This window comes from Perca fluviatilis, chromosome 1, assembly GCF_010015445.1.
Source record: "Perca fluviatilis chromosome 1, GENO_Pfluv_1.0, whole genome shotgun sequence".
NCBI classification, from domain to species: domain Eukaryota; kingdom Metazoa; phylum Chordata; class Actinopteri; order Perciformes; family Percidae; genus Perca; species Perca fluviatilis.
The window spans coordinates 14,484,827-14,504,393 of NC_053112.1; the positions used below are offsets into that span (position 1 = coordinate 14,484,827).

Consider the following 19,567-nt stretch of genomic DNA (forward strand, 5'->3'; position numbering starts at 1 on the left):
ACCAATGTCTTGATAGTCTCTTAAACAGGTCCCTGGTGGAAGGTAGAGATAAGTCAATTGGGGCCTGAAAGCTCAAAATGGAGTTAAGAGTAGGGGTAGATGCAACAGCATCCACTATGCACTGAGAAAGATTTGTTTGGTAATGGGCTTATCCCTGTAAGGCTATGTCCTGGACACAAATATCTGGTATCCTCCAAATCATTAGTTAAAGAGGGCCTGTGGAGTTTTCTTGTAAACAAACACTTAAAAGTTATATTTACATTCAGTGTCACTCACCCAAACACATTATGTGTATTTGTTTCATTATAAAACAGTTTGACAGCAGATTTAATGTTTTTTGTTTGCTTCCATACATGTTTACTAGCTTGCAGCCCTCTTCTTCACTGTCTTTGTTGGCGTACTGCGGCATGTCTTAAGGCGGTTACACACCAACCAGATGGCCAACAGTCGGCATAAAAGTCAGTCGGACTGATCAGTCTCCCTGAGTTGGCCCAAAAAGTGCCTCAGAACACACCGAAGAGACGAGACGTAATACGTCTCCATAACAGCAGGCGACGCTCATCTGTCTAGTTGCCCAAAAAATTAAAACCGGCAGCTGATTGGACGAACGCGTCACGTGGGTTTGTTTTCTCTGGAAATTCAAAGCCAGACTGTCAGGGCGGCTTGTTCAGAATATGATCTCATTTTGTACTAAAATAGTTCACTGAAACGTGTTTCTGAAAACATTTTAAGCGAGAAATAGGCCATGCAGTTGCTGAATTTGTCTTCATTTCAGATAAACATTTCAAGTCAGTTTAAAAAGATTTTCGTCAGATTTGGAGAGAATCTAGTCACGCTCATTCCGCTCGCCATTTCCGGGTTGCGTCTCGACTGCCCCGTCTCCGACTGAACACGTCAGGTCGGCCAAAATGAAGGCCGATGGCCCCTCAGACGGACGACTGCACGGAACACACGGAACAGACTCGAGTCACCGACCTCGCCAGACATAATAAGACGATAATCAGGTTAGTGTGTCAGCGCCTTTACCGCCACAAGTTGGTGGAAATTAGTGCAATAGTGTAACACCATCACCCGTGCGCACATGCACAAGATAAACAAAACGAGGACCTGCTTACGCAAAAACAGCTCCATAGCACAACTAGGTCTAAACTCCATAGGGATTCTTTAATAGAATTCTGTTCTGAAGAGCTAAAGAGCTCCAAGACCCACAGGTCAGCATGAGTTGGTCATCTTTAGGATAAAAGCAGAATAGGACTGCAAGGAATCCTTCAGATTCCCTGGGGTAAACTGCATACTGGCAAGTCGCACTGGCAGGGCATAAACATTGCTAATTGGCTTCTGTATGGTTAGAGCCAACAGCAGATATCCTCAAAGGCACCCTCATGTCATGTAAGGGTCCACAGAGCTAAATCACAAGAAGCAGAAAAACGTCTGGAGACAGATTAAGCCTCTTTGTATTTTACAAACGAGTAGACATGGACTGCCGTTATTCCCGACAAAATGATGAAGGCAAGTAATGAAAGCCAAGTACTAATGTCGGTGGATTGCTGACACGACTTCCTCCTCCTTGCAGGCCAATTGGGGTATAGGACCAGATGAAAGGCCTGGATATAGGTGAAGCTGAAGAGCTTTTTAGACCATGAAGTTTTAGCATCAGAATCTGTGGTAGGCTCTGCGACATGGACCTGAGCCTTTGGGAGTTTATAGGTACAGCAAGGGTAGGTTAAGGTTGTGGCAAGTTAGCATGAAGGCAAAGAGCGGCAAAATCTTCCAATAAGTACTGCAGAGCCGCAAGGTCTCTCCCCTTCCTTCTTAGTTTAACACATTTTCAAGATGGAGACAAGTACAGTGCCAAAAATGCCCTCAGGAATAACGAGAATGTGCAATATGTAATCCTCTTACTCATCGACAGGTTTGTCACGTTAAACCATCTCACCTGTATGAACCAAGTGTTAGGAGTGACCTTTCTTGTGTCTTTTTGCTGGTAATTGGATTCCCAGTTGCTGTGCCAGCGCTGGACAGATGGGTATTCTCTGTTTTATCACTGAAATATTTATCTGTATAATAAGATATAGCTGCAATTCATATGGTCAAGGCATTACTGATTATGGCTTTAAAAAGGTTGTATTTAGAAACTTTTCCCATTTGATTTCCTTTTGGAAGTCTCGAAACAGAAGCAAAAAAAAATACTTTTACTTACTTATACTTTTATGTTAAATCAAATGTGTCATTACTGACATTTCTCTCTCAAATTGCATCTTACACTAAGCAGGCTGAAGGGGGAATAGGTACTCCTTTTAGACATCTCGAATCACTTCACTGATTTACTGGATACGAACAAAGCTGTGCTCCCATCTCTTTTGCTCAAAAGTCAGAAGGCAGTTATAAATTTTATAGAGAAATGTCATGATTTTTTTCTTCATACTGTACCAATGCACACAACTCCCAACATGCCAGACCTGTGATGGTGATGGGAAGATACAATATCTGGTGGGAAAGAATCTCAGTAGGCAGCGTAGTTATAACACTGGAACACAAGCTTCATAGTCATAAAGGGAAGGTTCTCAAAGATGTATACAATTTCAAAACTAAAACCTGATTGAAGAGACAGCTCCCTCTTGCCCGCCAATTCTTGCTGCCATCCTTCAGCAGCCAATATCATCATCAATCTGAGCTTAACTGTTGACAGTATGCAACAGCCTCATTTATTTCAGGATTTGGCTGTCTTAAAGGACATTGGTAAATAGCGCTGTCTTTGACATTGTCATTAAAATGTCTGTGTCTTTAACACTACTGTATTTGTCTCAGTGAAATATAGTTGGAAGGGACAAGGTTGCCCAAAGGAAATTTGGTTTATAAAAGTGGTAAGTATTCATGTCCCAAGGGCTGTTTGAGTAGGCTCTGGTTTTATTTTCCCTGCTAGCAGGAGTGTCATCTGCAATTGCCTAGTGTGTCCATCTGTTAAACATTAAGAAGAACAAAATATCTAACAGCAAAGGAAAATAGCTTGACTACTACTTGCCCAGTGCTATAAAATCCCATGTTCAGGATATATTTTTGGCTCCACTACTAGGGAGGCAAAAGCAAAAACAATACAGGCTCAAGGGATTGCTTGCAGGTCTTAAATATTTAGTCATATTTATGCTTGATTTCAACTTTGATTTAACCTTTAAATAGGTAAAACAGCAAACCTTCAAATAACATCACTACTACAGCAGGGTCACGGCTTAATACCTACTGAAAAAAACCTTACCTGGGCTACAAGCATGCCATAGTCAAGACAAAATATGAATAGCTTTTTCACCTAGTACTATGTCTCTTTCAATCTGCCAAGTTATGTCAATGCATTATGTTGCTGTGGCTGAGTATTATACAATTTGGCATCTAAGCATATGTACAACAGAGAGACTACGGTGATGCAATCTTTTGCAACACCACAATTATCTCTGTCTAGACACTGGCATGACAGCAAGAGCAAAAAGACTAAGTACAGCAGTATTAAGTCTACTATTATTGCATCCACATTCTGCAGTGCAAAAAAAAAAAAAAGCTTGAATTCTGCTGTAGTTGTTGATGTCACTCAGATCCCATGTGCTCACAATAACCATGATTTCTCACCAGAAAGAAACCGGGTCTAAACCACAGAGGTGCTTCGTAAATTAAGACGGAACAGGAGAACAGAGCAGAACAGGCTGTAAATAAGTGTTCTTCATAATAAGACTAAATGTTGACTGCAGGTTCTTTGAAATTGCTTGTCAAGACAAATTTGGAGCAAATATCCTTAAAAAAGGTCCAATGTGTAGGAATCTCTCCCATCTAGCGTTGAGATCGTATATTGCAATCATCTCTCTCCCACCACGCAGTTCAAATTATGTATTACAGCTACGGTAGCCTTCACGCTTCAAAAAGCCGGTCTTTAGCTTTTTTCCAATATCCTTTTTTTTTTGGGGCGAAGAAGAGGACTCCTGGGCCGGGAAGCGACAATACCCATTAGTAGCACCTGTGAGTTTATCAAGTGATAGCGAAAAAGCGAAAGGCGGAGCATTATGTCCTGTACGTCCCTTACCGGCTAACGTATTTCAAGATTGCGTGTGAATATGGAGCGTCTACCGCAGTTCACGCGAATGCAAACGTAAAATTTCAAGCCAAAAGGAATACTTGGAATTGATGGTGGTGCTGAATATTCATGAAAAAGGACAAGTTTGTGAACGGGCAACACCGATTTTGATAATAAACAACTAAACACGTTATACACTGGACCTTTAAACCCACCCTTCAAAATTCAATACAACAATCATCTAACACACTTTGTTCAAATCTACCCTGTCACTGTTTTAGTCTACAAAGCAAAAAACTATTTTGCTCCTCTCGGTCTCCAAACTGGTAGCACCTATAACCAAGTCATAAAGCCTCTACATTTACTATTCTGGACAACCATGTAGGTGGTGGAAAAAATATCTGGAGCACAGGACGTTATGGGTTTACGTTTCGGTCATCATCAATAATGAATGTTTGGACTAAATAGAGAATCCAGTAGTTCTGAAAATAAAAAGATGAAAGCTTTGCAGATGCGCACCTTCCCATACATACATACATACTATGATCTTAAAGCTGACACTTCTCTCCCTTCTAAAGGACAGAATGCATTAGTTGGCATGACCAACAACAGCAACCATGCATTAGAAGACAAAGAAAACATCTGCTCAAAAGAAACCTAGAATTAAAAACAAAAATAGTCAAAAACCTGACGACTTAGATTTTGAAGTGAACTGGAAAGGAAAACATAGGCTAATGACTGCTTTCAAAGATGTACCCAAAATACACAGGTTTTATAGAAATTAGAAGGTATACAAAACCCATTCAAATTTCAAATGTATTCGTCCACATGGGTTAGTGTTTCCATAGTATGTTTAAGAAGACAAGTAGAGTATTAGAGATGCACTAGCAGCAGTTTTGCACATCAAACAGTCCTACTTTTTTGTCCTGCACCAGCAACTACATGGATGTGCACAACATTCTCTCTTTTTAAACCGGTTAAGGAGAGAGACCACTCTTTATGTTAATTTTAGTCCCTCCCAACTTGATAATTTCGTAGACGCTGCTACGGCCTGCCTACGTCAACTTTAGACTCGGTCGCTCCTCTCAAAAAGAAGACGATGAAGCAAAGGAAATTAGCACCTTGGTATAACTCCCAAACTCGCAAATTAAAACAAATCTCACGAAAACTTGAAAGTAAATGGCGTTCCACTAAACTGGAAGAATCTCGTGTAGATTAGCAAGATAGTCTGAAAACCGATAGGAAGGCCCTCAGAATTGCCAGATCAGACTATTACTCAACACTAATAGAAGAAAATAAGAACAACCCAAGGTTTCTTTTCAGCACTGTAGTCAGGCTGACCGATAGCCACAGCTCTACTGAGCCATCTATTCCTGTAGCTTTGAGTAGTGATGACTTCATGACCTTCTTAAATGATAAAATTACAACAATTAGAGATAAAATTTATCACCTTTCACACTCAACTTCTAACAGCTCACCATTGGGCGCAGGAGGACTGGAGAGAACGATAAGACCTGATACATACTTAAGCTGCTTTTATCCTATGGACCTTCAACAATTAATGTTAAAGGTCTCTTCAGCCAAGCCAACTACCTGTCTCTTAGATCCTATTCCAACGAGGCTACTTATAGAAGCACTACCTGTGGTCAACACCACAATACTAAACACAATCAATTTGTCTTTATTAACAGGTCATGTACAGCAGTCATTTAAAATAGCTGTGATAAAACCTATTCTGAAAAAACCTACCCTCGATCCTGAAGTCTTAGCCAACTATAGACCTATATCTAACCTTCCCTTTCTCTCCAAAATCCTTGAGAAGGTAGTCGCTAACCAACTATGTGACTTTCTACATAGGAACAATCTATTTGAAGACTTCCAGTCAGGATTTAGAATGCATCATAGAACAGAGACAGCACTGGCGAAAATTACTAATGACCTAACTGCTGCTGACTGCTGTCTCCATACTTGTTTTATTAGATCTTAGTGCTGCATTCGACACTATTGACCATACCATCCTGTTACAGAGACTGGAACAATTAGTTGGCATTAAAGGAATCGCACTCGGTTTAAGTCCTATTTCTCTGAGCGATCCCAATTTGTTAACATTAACGATAAACCCTCCAAGTACGCTAAAGTTAGCCATGGCGTTCCTCAAGGCTCAGTGCTTGGACCAATTCTATTTTCCTTATATATGCTTCCTCTAGGTAATATTATTAGGAAACACTCAATTAACTTTCACTGTTACGCAGACGACACCCAATTATATCTATCAATTAAGCCAGACGAAAGTGGTCAGTTAGCTAAACTTCAAGCGTGTATTAAAGATATAAAATCCTGGATGACCCACAATTTCCTAATGTTAAACTCAAACAAAACTGAAGTTATTGTGATGGGACCAAAGCACCTCCGAACTTCATTATCTAAAGATATAGCTACTCTGGATAGTATTGCCATGGCCTCCAGCACTACTGTCAGAAATTTAGGAGTTATTTTTGATCAGGATATATCCTTCAATGCCCACTTAAAAGAAACCTCAAGAACAGCCTTTTTCCATCTTCGTAACATTGCCAAAATTAGGAATATCCTGTCACAAAACGATGCTGAAAAACTAGTCCATGCATTCGTTACTTCTAGGCTAGAATACTGCAATTCCTTACTATCAGGTTGCTCAAATAAGTCCCTTAAGACTTTCCAGCTGATCCAGAATGCTGCAGCACGTGTTCTGACGAGAACTAAGAGAAGAGATCATATTTCTCCTGTATTGGCTTCTCTGCACTGGCTTCCTGTGAAATCTAGGATCAAATTTAAAATCCTCCTCTTGACCTACAAAGCTCTAAATGGTCAAGCACCATCATACCTAGAAGAGCTCCTAGTACCTTATTATCCTAGTAGAGCACTATGCTCTGCAGATCTACTTGTGGTTCCTAGAGTCTCTAAAAGTAGACTGGAGGCCAGAGCCTTCAGCTATCAGGCTCTGCTACTGTGGAACCAGCTCCCAATTTGGGTTCGAGGGGCAGACACCGTCACCACATTTAAGAGTGAACTGAAAACGCTCCTCTTTGATAAAGCTTATAGTTAAGGAGTGAGGAGTTGCAGCGTCCACCTAACCGGCCCATCTGCTTCTCTTCATAGTCGTCAGTTTTATTTATCATATAATCAATAATATAGCGAGAGTAGAGGGAGGCAGGCCAGTACAGCCCGATCCGGCAGGGGAGAGTTCAAGCCCGATCCGGCGCCTCTCTCTAAGCTAACCTGCCTCTCTTAGTTATGCTATTATAATTCTAGACTACCGGGGAAGTTCCTTCCTTCCTACGACACACTGAGCTGCTCTCTCATCTCTGTTTTCACTTTTTTTTTTTTTCACGTTTCCTTTTGTATGCATCCTGTCCCAGAAATGCTTGTTACTAACCTAGCTCTGTGGAGTTTACTCCCCGGAGTCCTTATGTTTCTTCTCTGCAGAGATTTGCTCTGCGATTCTCTGCAATTCCCGGCCGCGTCCTGCTGCGTCCGCCGCATCCACCCATGCTCTGCAGCGCCACGTTACATCCCGCAACACCCTGCTGTGATGTTCATACGCACAGAGTAGTCAGGATCCGGTATAGGAGACTGCACTACTCAGTATGATACGATGTGCCCTGCTATGACATGAACTTCCACAATGACCTTCGAAGTCACTGTTCCATTATCTTTAATGTGACTATTATTTGCCACTGTTCATCACACCCCCAACCGGCCCCGTCAGACACCGCCTATCAAGAGTCTGGGTCTGCCGAGGTTTCTTCCTAAAAGGGAGTTTTTCCTCGCCACTGTCGCAATAGCCACTGCTAATGCTTGCTCTTGAGGGATTTACTGTAATTGTTGGGGTTTTGGAATTTATAGAGTGTGGTCTAGACCTACTCTATCTGTAAAGTGTCTCGAGATAACTCTTGTTATGATTGGATACTATAAATAAAATTGAATTATAAAATCGTGTTTTAAGCTTCTACGATGACAGACATTTCCTAACCAGTACATATAAACAAGAGAATAATCCCATTTGGTATTGGTTTTGATTATTTAAAAACATGTAAAAATGAACAGGAGAGGAAATTATCTCATGTTGCAAGTCACAGCCTGCATGTTGCAAATCTGGCCCAAAGCTCATGTCTGGATTTAGCTACCATGACCATGCCAACATCAGCGAGTCAACGTACTGAAGTGCAAACCGTTTGTGGTGCGGATAACCAAGAAAGAGAGAGAGCATGCATTTCACACGACTGGCAAATAGAAAACTTGCTGCCTCAAGATTAAATAAGCTCTGCCTGGAATGAAGGTTTCATTTCAGCTTTGTTACACACAGCTCACACCACCAGTATTTTAGCAAAGTTTGATGCAATATTGTGATAAAACCATTTTCCATGATTCATTTATAAGAGATAATGAAAAATCCCATTGTCCATGATGTTTTTATACAATAATTGTAGCATGAAAGTTTTATACAGCCATATCCCTAATGAGTACTTTTTAATCGCATGACACAGATTAAATCAAAAGCATTTGTTGTACAATAAACACAATAACAAGGTGTACAACTCTTTAAAAAGTCCATTGGACAATACATATATACTTAAAATAGAGATTTATGAAAAACGGAATATCTCAGGAGTTCCTCCTCCTCTGACAGATTACTGGTGGGGATGATTGAGCACAGGTACATGAAAAGCACTCTCATTGCACCGGTAATCTGAGCAGATGACAGTCACACTACTCAGTATGATCTCAATATAAAGACTGCTGGAAATGATGGGTTAGGCTACAAGAATCTGACGTGCAAGTTGATATAATGAAAAATCCCATTGTCAATTTATTCAAGCATTCAATTCTCCTTTCAAATGCTTCTCCATTCAGTCACTCATCTCCTCCCTCGGTCTGATGTATACGTCTCTTTGTGTGCATTTGACCATGGAGGTGTCGTAAAAATGAACTCTTAAGAACCACACACACACACACACACACACACACACACACACACACACACACACACACACACACACACACACACACACACACACACACACACACACACACACACACACACACACACACACACACACACACACACACACACACACACACACACACACACACACAATTGCCTTAAAAGTGGTCATGCTTGAGAGCACGTGGATTTCATTCACCCAACGGCTAAATGGAACCAACACGCTTGCCCACACACGTTTCATTAAAGTGCCCTGGTAGGCTTAGTTTGGCACAGTATGAGTCAGGGGAGTTAGAGGACCTGAGATGAAACGCACACACAGAGCCAATTTAAAAGGAGAAAGGATTGGGTATAACTGAGGGAGATAGTCAAGTAACTTTGCAAGATGAAAGTAGATGGATTAGATGTACACAGTCATGCATGTGTGTATATATATACCTCCAGAAAGAAAGAAAGATAATACACACACACACACATATATATACACACATATACATATACACACATACATACATATATACATATATACATATATACATATATATATATATACATATATATATACATATATACATATATATATACATATACATATATATATACATATACATATATATATACATATACATATATATATACATATACATATATATATACACATATATATATATACACACATATACATATATAATATACATATACATACATATATACACATACATATATATATAATATATATATATATAATACATATATATATATATATATATACATATATATATATACATATACATATATACATAGATATATACACACATATATAGACATAGAGCAGACATAGAGAGACAGAGACATACATAGACACAGCATAAGAACACAGCATACATAGCACATATACACATACATACACATACATATATATATATACATATATATATATATACATATATATACATATATATATATATATAGCACAATATATACATACATACACACATATATACATATATATATATATACATATATATATACATATATATATATATACATACACATATATATATATATATATATATATACATATATATATACACATACATATATATAAATATATATATATATATATATATATATATATATATACAACCCCCACAACAAAACATGGACCAACTAATAGGAATAGACATGGATGCACTGACACACGGACACAGTGGAGGAAAAAGGGACACAGCAGTGAAGGCAGCAGTGGCATGGAAAGGATGAATGGCCACATAGAAATGAATCCAACAGACAGAAATGATCAGGAAGACGCCCCCCAGCCTGCCCCCCCAGTTAAAAGCATGCACACCAATGGATTACTAAGGAGGACAAGATGGACACTACAGTTGAGATAGCAAATGGTGGTGTTTTGATCCGGAAAGTCTCAGGGTATGGATAGGTTGTCACAAATGTTATATGGCCACTGTTATAGTGTGTTCTGTAATTTTACATGATGGTTCTTCTACTTGTTATCCACACTTTCACTGCCGTGACTCAGTATTCTATGCTTTCTCTGGTGCAGGCATATTGTTTGTGTGTGTGTGTTTGTGTGTGTGTGTGTGTACTACCTGAGTATGCTGACCTCTTCTTTGTTCACCAAAGAGTTGCTGTCAGCAGCAGAGGCCTGGTGCTTCTTTAGAGAGTCCAGCTCCAGCTCCACCTGGGACAGACAGAGAAGAAAATGGGCCTGGTGCACTAACATCAGACCACCTTTGGCCGTGTGCCTGGCAGAAACCTTTTGCATGGATCCTCAGGACTCTATTCTAGTGTGCCTCTATCTTTTAGAGACAGGCATCCAAACAAACGCATGTATCCTTTATACACCATTAGTCCACTGACTGAATCAATTTCCATTTCACAATGTATCAAACTTTCCCCCAGCCTAGTACTTGTTTTCAGTCTGTCGGTGTCTTAGTTTCTCTTCAATCTTGCTCTCCTCTCTGCAATTATCCCTCATTTCCATTTGCACACCCATTTTCCTCCTTCTCTGAGCATCTGTCTGTCTCTCAGCTCATCCTCATTCCCAGTCTTCCCAAGATGGATAAGTAATTACTGCTATACCAGACAGGTGGATTTCACGCGCCAGTACTCATTGCCATGGCTATGTTGATGTCTCCTTGGCAACAAGGACCCATGAAAAGAAGGGATAAGAAGACACAAAGACAGTGTCAGAGTGTGTAAGAGAGTTAAGGTCACACCTGCCAACTATCTGCTTTATCTCAGTTTTATATGATATTTTTAAGCACAACCCTCAATTAAGAAAATTACATATACAGTAGAAAACTTAACAGATGAAGTGGCCCTTTTAATCCGAGTGTGAGATTGAGAAATGAGTTATTCAGTGCAACCTGGCACCTACTTACTTCAAGTTACAATTGGAAAAAAAAGAACAATGTTCCAATATTAGTAGTATGCTTCTTGACAGGATGTAAGAGAAGGGAGACGGTACCAAAGCATTTCTAATAAGGGAAGAAGTTCCACTCTCTCGATACTTCTGAACTGGTTGCATTTCCATTCTGGTTTCACTATAGGGTGCTCACGGGCGAGTGCAGAATGAATGGGACTCTATGGAGCTTTACCACTCAAAATCGACTTTTCTCAGAATATCATTTTTTTGTCTAGTAATTTGAATGTTGCATTCGAAAGGGGAGGCTAAGAAAATACACACTGCTGGCTGTTAGATTTTTTTTTTAAGTCGCTTTTTTGTTCTAAAAAGCCTTTTAAAATGTCAATGATGTCATACACATTGTACGGCCAGAGATACTGCTTTACGGCAAGCTCTGAGTCACTTCCTTTGTTCGCGAGGCATCGACAGCACAGCTAACAGGTTAGGCTCTCCCTGTTAATACACGTGCTAGAAAGAGGTTTGCTGATGTTTTAAAGACCACGCCGAAATATTCACTCTGACATTCTGGTTCCGCTTCAGATGCCGTCAAGCGGGATCTCTGGTCGTAATCAGTCCTTCACTGACCAATCAGCATTCATTAGCAGAATACTAGCGTGTTATGGGCAACAACGACTCAACCGGTAAGAAATCGAAAGGACATAAGTACTCGTTCATTCAACTTTTAACCTATAATCCATGTTGAACTTGCAAAAACTACAATCAAATCTGAGATTTCTCAACGGCAATCAGGCGAAAGAGACACATTTAGCCATCTAGCTCCATACAGTTCCATTCATCTTGCACTCGCCTGTGATCACCCCCAGTGGAACTCTGGTGGAACTGCAAATTCGGTACAATGGGGCTAAACAGGGAGTGAAAAGGCTTTCCGTAGACGGGCTTTGACGGTACTCATCGCAAGAAAACTAATGTACTTGTACCATAAATACAAGTTCAAATGGTAAATAGGACTGTCCCTTTGACTAGTTCTACAGGAACAACTTCACTGTTCAGCACACCGGAAATAAATTATGTTAGCAGTCAGCATGTTAGTCACAGAGGCATTAGAGCATCTTTGACTCACAGAAAGGCCAAGTACACCTGCCAGGATTACAGTCATGACTAAAAAGATACCTGAGACAGTTGGAGTGCTAGTGGCTGAGGTCAAAATTACCAATCATGAAGTACTAATTACTGTTTTTTGTTTGTAGTCACTGGTGTGGTAGGAACGGAAGTTAATTATTATAAAATGTGTTAACAATTTAAGAAAACTATGTGTTTTGCCTGTGTGAGTGTGTGTGTGTGTGTGTGTGTGTGTATGTGTGTGTGTGTGTGTGTGTGTGTGTGTGTGTGTGTGTGTGTGTGTGTGTGTGTGTGTGTGTGTGTGTGTGTGTGTACTTACAGTTTGCAGCTGCAGTTTCAGAGTCCCGGTCTCTTCTTGTGCTTTGGTCAACTGTCCCTGAATCGAAGGACAGAACAAATAGAAAAAAGTTGCATACAGAATAGAAAAAATATCTTCCTGTCCTTATCCTACTGATATATACAGAACTGACAGAAACAGAGGATGTGAGCGGAGCAGAGGCGACCATATATTATCCAAAGTGTGCATTTCATTCAGTTTTGAGACACTGACACTCTCTAGGCTTCTCATATTTAGTTTGAGCACTGCTCACAATGCCCCTGTGTACGACAACAGCAGTTTTATCAGTTTCCAGTGCAGATATCTGTCAATGTTTCCACTAAGCAAAAGTACTGAGCCTGTAGACAAGGAGCAGCCGAGCATCACACATTTACAGTGCCTTTAGCTGTGAGCAAAGTGTCACACAACGACATGCATACTAAACTGGCCGGCAGCTTAGGAGTATAATTCTGTGCTTTATATTCAAATTTGTCTTGAAAACAATAAACTATGAAAGCTAACTATAAATTCAAGTGTTGTATTATGTATGTCTGTGTGTGCACAAGCCTGCACACCCACCTCCATCTCTGCATTGTGGTTCTGTGTCTTCTGCAGTATGTCCTCTGCCTCTCTGAGCCGTTTGCTGAGTTGAGGAGAGTATTCAGAAGGTGCCAACTCGCTGTCATAGGACTCTAGTATGGCACGCATTCCGTCACGCTCCTGTAACACACACACACACACACACACACACACACACACACACACACACATTAACGTAACACTCCAAAATGGAAATCCTGCAGTAGACTTAACACATTTCCACGTAGCCGAGGAAGAAGAAAGTCATGACATTACAGAGTGTTTTGCAGTCAGATATGTAATGTTTGTGTGCATCAGAGTGAACAAACTGAGAATATCAAAGCTCTTTTGATGTTTTTATGATTTGTCTGCGTTACTTGTGCAGGACTGGTTGGTGTTTTAATATGACAGGCAAATGCTTTTGTGAATGAGGAACAAAGTATGAGGCAGCTGTGCCGTTCTCATCCAAGCTGTGACAAGAGAAGCTTAGGGTTATGGTCATGCTCCATCATTCTTCTCATGTAATAATCAAATCAAAGAAAACTGACTTTGTAGATAAAGGATAAATAATATATATATATATATATAAAAAAAAGAAAAGAAATAATCAGAGTCATGACAGCGAAATGTCTTTGCAAATGAAGCATATAATAGTATGCTGCCTCATCTCCCTTATCGGAGATGGGATAATTAAAAAATTGTCAAATGAATGTTCTCCCCTCTATATTACTGGAATAAAAGACGTGTCCTCAACATTGTACTCTGTCCAGTAAATCAACCCGCCAAGCAGTTGCTTCTCTAAGAAGAGCGAGGATAAAAACATGCTCAAGTCAACGTCTTCACAAGTGTCACTCAGGCTGACACGCCGTCTACAAATAGCTCACGAGTCTGTCAGTGTGTATGCTTGAGGTTTGAGTGTGTAAGTTCATTCTCACACACACAATCATGCATGTCTTGGTATGGTTCCCAAAGAAAGCAATCAAAAATGTATAGAAAGAGAAGTCAGCAATCTACAGGACGCATTAGAAATGAAAGGGAGTGTATGTATGAGTGTGGGTGATCAAGAGGAAAGTAAATGGAAGTTGACAGACATGGAAGGTAAACAAACAGCAAGAGCTCTAGTCTGCACTGAAGTCTGCATTCACGTAAGAACAAAGTTATGCTCTACTTTCAATATATGTTCAACTGACACAGGATGTTTGAAGAGATAGGAAAAGTGCGTACTGTGTTCAGCTAAACCGCTACAAGTGGAAAATTGAAAAAAAAAATGGAATATTATTTTTTGTTTACCAATGCTGTCAACTAGTCAATGTTTAATATTGTACGAAGCAACAATGTTATCAGCCGCTGGTTTAGTTATCTGTGGCACTAGAAAATACCATTTAGTAATAGACATTAATTTCAATAACTGCACAATCCATTACACGTCTGAAAAATGTACCTGACACAACGTTTTAGCTTGTAAATTAATCAATGATTAATTCATATGTTACATAGTAAATCTGTACTGGTTGCCAGGCAACATGACCAGTGAGAACAATCAAATCAGTTTAAAAACTGGCAAACAGCCTGTTTATTAATGCAAATTCTATGTCAGTCAAGAGTGCTAAAATGATGCATCTCCTCCCCTCCCTTCACTGCGCTGGTCCACTCTGCATTATAAAGCAAAGCAGGCTGCATTCTGGAGCAATCAAGCTTTCAATAAACATCTCGCAAACAGCCAGGCTGCTGAGAACCATCCTTGCATTTTGAGGGTCATTGAAAGCTCAATAGCCTGTTATTAATGGGGCTAATTAGGAAAAGCATGTAAGATTCAGGTTGAAGTCCGGTAATACATACTGGCAGTAAATAACATGTCAGATAACTGCATGTAATATATGCTGATTGCCAAGTAGTGTTGTCTTTTAAAATGGTTTAAAAGCACCTTGTAATTCCTGGATGTAAAAATCCATGAATAATAAGCTGCAATTGCTCTGTCAGATTTGCTCATAGGCTAGTATCGAAATCAGATTCAGACCGCGATTAGACAGATCAAAACCAACATAATCCATTTAAAGATTACTGAGTCTGGTTCATTTAAAAACACGTTTATGTGAAATCTTCAATCGTGAAATCTTCATTTGTCACGCAACATTACACAATTGTCTTATACATCTTGTGAGAACCTTGGAAACGAGAGAAGAAGAAGACAAACCAAAGGGCAGACTGAACAGAAGTAATAACAAAAAGGTACAAACACATTCAGAAGTCTGTGTCTGTGTGTGTGTTGCCAATCCTAAACAGCAGGCCCTTTGGCTATTTACTGTCTATTAACGTGCAATGAAATTCACTCACTCAATCTAAATAAAAAATCTGACGGCTCTTCTCTGATAAAAACTCAAATTTTAAAAAACAAACAGGGAGCGGGAGGACAGTGTGATAAAACTACGGTTTTCATCATCTATTTTTTAAAATTGCTTTTATGTCAACCGTTTTATTGTGTGTGAAGAGGTGGCTGTGCCTCTAATGGGTCAGTGAGTCTGTCCCACTAAAGAAAATAAGAGACAAAACAGCTAAGAGGGGCAACAGTAGCAGGACGGAGACGTAGCCTTGTAGCAGAGAGGGAGGGATGAAATATGTTCTCCTCTGCCTCTTCCTTAACAACCTGTTGTCAAGGTGCAGCTGAGCAAGGCACGTAATCATTATTGATTTGTGAGCCAGAATAGTATGGAACTGGCGATCTGTATAGAGCTCAAACGGTTACTTGAATCATTGAATTTATGAATTGACAACAATTTTAATAATGGATTCGTAGTTTAAGTCAATTAATAAACTTTTTGGTTATTCCACGACGTATAAAATGTCTACATCTTTGAAAATGACACCATTCTTATTATTACAACATCTAACGAGAGGTTATTTTTAGTCAGAAAGTAACAATAATAGTAGCTGGCTATTACTAGATGCCTTATATTATAATAAAAATATTGATTGGTTGCAGCCCTACCATATCTATCACATCAGTATGTTGTAGATGGTTTCTGGAATTATACTAAATTATTTTGAGAAATGTATGAATAAAAGACAACATACTTGGGCAGTTGTAGATAGTTGTTGGCATTAATATACTCAACTGTAATCCTTAAAGGGGTGATAGAATGCAAAACCGATTTTACCTTGTCATAGTTGAATAATGATAGTTCGGGGGGTAAATAGGACATACATAGAAGTTCAAAATCCCATTGACACCCCTTTACTATGAAAATCTCATATTTTGAAACTGCCGCTGAAAACGGGCGAATCTCAACAAAGCTGGAAGCTTACGTAAGCATCCCAAGTCCTGTACCTTTGTCACGCCCATGGATGTATTAAGAGAACGGTCACGCCCCAACATTTACATAGGCTACACAACAGTCTCCTGAATCTAGGCTGCGCAGATCTCTATTCCATTAGAAAATTCACTTCTGAAACGTTTTCATGCGAGAAACTATGTAAAGCTCAAATATGGGCCGATTTACGAAAAATGGATGGCTAATTGCAAATTTTGTGACTGTGTGTCGGAGTTCAGCAGCCGGTGCTGCCTGGGTTGCTACATCGCCGCCCTGCCTGTCCTCCTTCACAGACCCCGGCCTGCTGTGAGCTCGATTGAGCTCCGTCACGGCTGGCAGCCCACGGCACTCCATACCCGCGCAAACTCACCCTTTCTGGGTGACTGGACTACCAAACGCCACTGCACTGACAGAGCTCCAGGGCCTGCAGCTCGCCGTTCTCCCTCCCCTCTTCCTGCTAAATGGCCGGTGTGTGACTGGGAGCACGGTCAGCGTGCTTGTTACGCCCGCAATCTCTTACCGCAGGTTCCAGTTAATCTTATAATGGATATGTGTGTGTTTAGTTATTTAAACCATCGGGGAAATAAACGCCTCTTGTCCGCGAGTCTCATAGATAGAGCCCGCAGTGAGCTGGAGTCCATCAATGAGAACTAGCTAGCCTCCTCCTAACGAGACCTCTGAAATTCACAAAAATGCATTCAATTGAAATCCGAAATCGGACAAGTGTTAGATAAGCTTTGTAAGACCTTGGGGAACCTGTAATATACATGCCGTGATGAAATAAACTGTAAATATACTATAGTTATGCCGAAAGTGTAGCTAGCTAGCCAAGATCGTTTCCCATTGTATTGAATGGGACACATAGCTAGCTAACTGCTCCTCCTAACAAGACCCCTCACGTTCATAAAAATGCCTTAAATTCAAATCGGACACAACGGTTAACTTTGTAAGACCTTGGGTAGATGTTATATAAGTGGCGTGATGAAATTCAAACCACAAATATACTATAGTTAAGCCGAAAGTGTAGCTAGCTAGCCGCAATCGTTTCCCATTGTATTGAATGGGACATATAGCTAGCTAGCTGCTCCTCCTAACAAGACCCCTCACGTTCATAAAAATGCCTTAAAGGGGTGATAGAATGCAAAACCGATTTTACCCGGTCCTAGCTGAATAACGACAGTTTGGAGGGTAAATAGGACATACGTAGAACCTCAAAATCCCATTGATACCTCTTTCCTCTGCAAATCTCACAATTTGAAACTGCCTCTGAAAACGGGCAAATCTGAACAAAGCTGAAAGTTGACGTCAACTTCTCAAATCCTCATTTGGCTCTACCTTCTCTCTTTGTAACGCCCCAAAATTTACATATGCCACCAACTGATCTGAGGTCAGTTAGTCTTCTAAATCTAGGTCATGCAGATCTCTGCTATTCCTATTACAAAATTCACTTCTGAGACTTTTTATGCGAGAAATCAACTATGTAAAGCTCAAATATGTGCCGTTTTATGAAAATTGATGGCTAATTGCAAATTTGGTAAGTCAGTGTCGGACTTCACAAGCTCCACAATCTGCCGGGACAGGTGGCGGCTGCCTGCCGGGTTTGCTGCCTTCCCCGTCGGCCTCTCCCCCTTCACAGACCCGCCGAGCTGGAGCTCTGTCAGGATCTCACACACGAGCTGCGCAGTGTACTTTAGAAAAGAAGAAAGTTTGGAGGTTTTGCAAGGATATTGAAAATGAACCACGGTATCGGACGAGAGGGAGTTGTGGATCTAACGCAGCGCTGCAGAGGCACTGGCAGATGACAGGCTTGCAGAGGTTCACTCTCCTCTCCCCATGCTTACTAGCTACAAGGTGAGTTGTTATTCTTTGGTGGAGGTTTTCTTATGTCGCAAGAGTAACGTTAGAACAACACTAGCTATAATGAAAGTGTCGAAACATTTTTATTTTGTCTCGGCTGTTTTAGCCACTGCGGCTCTCGCCTGGGCATGTCTGGGCATGTAACAGACAGTGTGCCTGTGTTTGTGTGTGTGCAGCGGCGTGTGTGTGTCTGTGTTTGTGTGTGCACGCTGTGCCAGGGCAGCAGTGTGTGTGTGTGTGTGTGTGTGTGTGTGTGTGTGTGTGTGTGTGTGTGTGTGTGTGTGTGTCTGAAATATGACCGGCAATTTCCACTGGATGCGGAACGTCTGCGTAACGTCTCCGGAACGTCGACTGAGTCATTAGGTTTCCATTAAAGTCAATCTGTGTATTTCCACAGACTGCGGAACGTCTGCGTCCCGACTCCGTCCCAGTTCCGTCAGTCCGCAGCCCTCCGGAGCAGATACGCAGAGCTTCTATTTTTGACGGACGACGGAGAGCTCCGCAGCAATTCAGCACACGGCAGATAGTGCGGGACAGGAAGTCGAGCACAGAAACAAAATAAATATCCGGTTAATTTTCAAAATAAAATACACCGTGCTCACGGCGGATCATATTTCCCTGCACTACACCTTGAAAACACAGCACAGAGCTGTTTCCTCTCTACTCCTCTGGATGGAAACAAACTGTTGTTGGTTTTGTGGTTCTACTCTACCTGAATTTGCGAGAACTTGTGGGTCCTCGTGACTACAGCTGTCAGTTACGGCCGCAGCCGTTCCGCAACAAATCCGGACCCGGTGGGTATTGACGGACGGCGGAGCACGCAGCAGACACGCAGCGGAGCCGGTCCGCAGCTGTTACGCATCCAGTGGAAATCCCCGGTGAGACCTGCTGTGGCGTCTCTAATGTGTGTGTGTGTATTGGGATTCGCTCAACCAATCAGCGTGCAGCTGATCTAAATATTCAT

At 40.8% G+C, this 19,567-nt stretch overlaps 1 protein-coding gene across 1 annotated transcript in view; it reads right to left on the reverse strand.

Moving 5' to 3' along the window:
• The window catches only part of mad1l1 (mitotic arrest deficient 1 like 1), a 73,458-nt gene that overhangs the window by 42,448 nt on the left and 11,443 nt on the right, over positions 1–19,567 (reverse strand). Inside the window, exons 12-18 of the mRNA XM_039796274.1 lie at positions 13,439–13,579; positions 12,863–12,919; positions 10,646–10,737; positions 8,333–8,361; positions 5,803–5,814; positions 4,331–4,367; positions 3,312–3,316 (exon numbers count right to left, since the gene is read on the reverse strand). Coding sequence (XP_039652208.1) covers positions 3,312–3,316; positions 4,331–4,367; positions 5,803–5,814; positions 8,333–8,361; positions 10,646–10,737; positions 12,863–12,919; positions 13,439–13,579 — 373 coding nt within the window. The remainder of the gene's footprint in view (positions 1–3,311; positions 3,317–4,330; positions 4,368–5,802; positions 5,815–8,332; positions 8,362–10,645; positions 10,738–12,862; positions 12,920–13,438; positions 13,580–19,567) is intronic.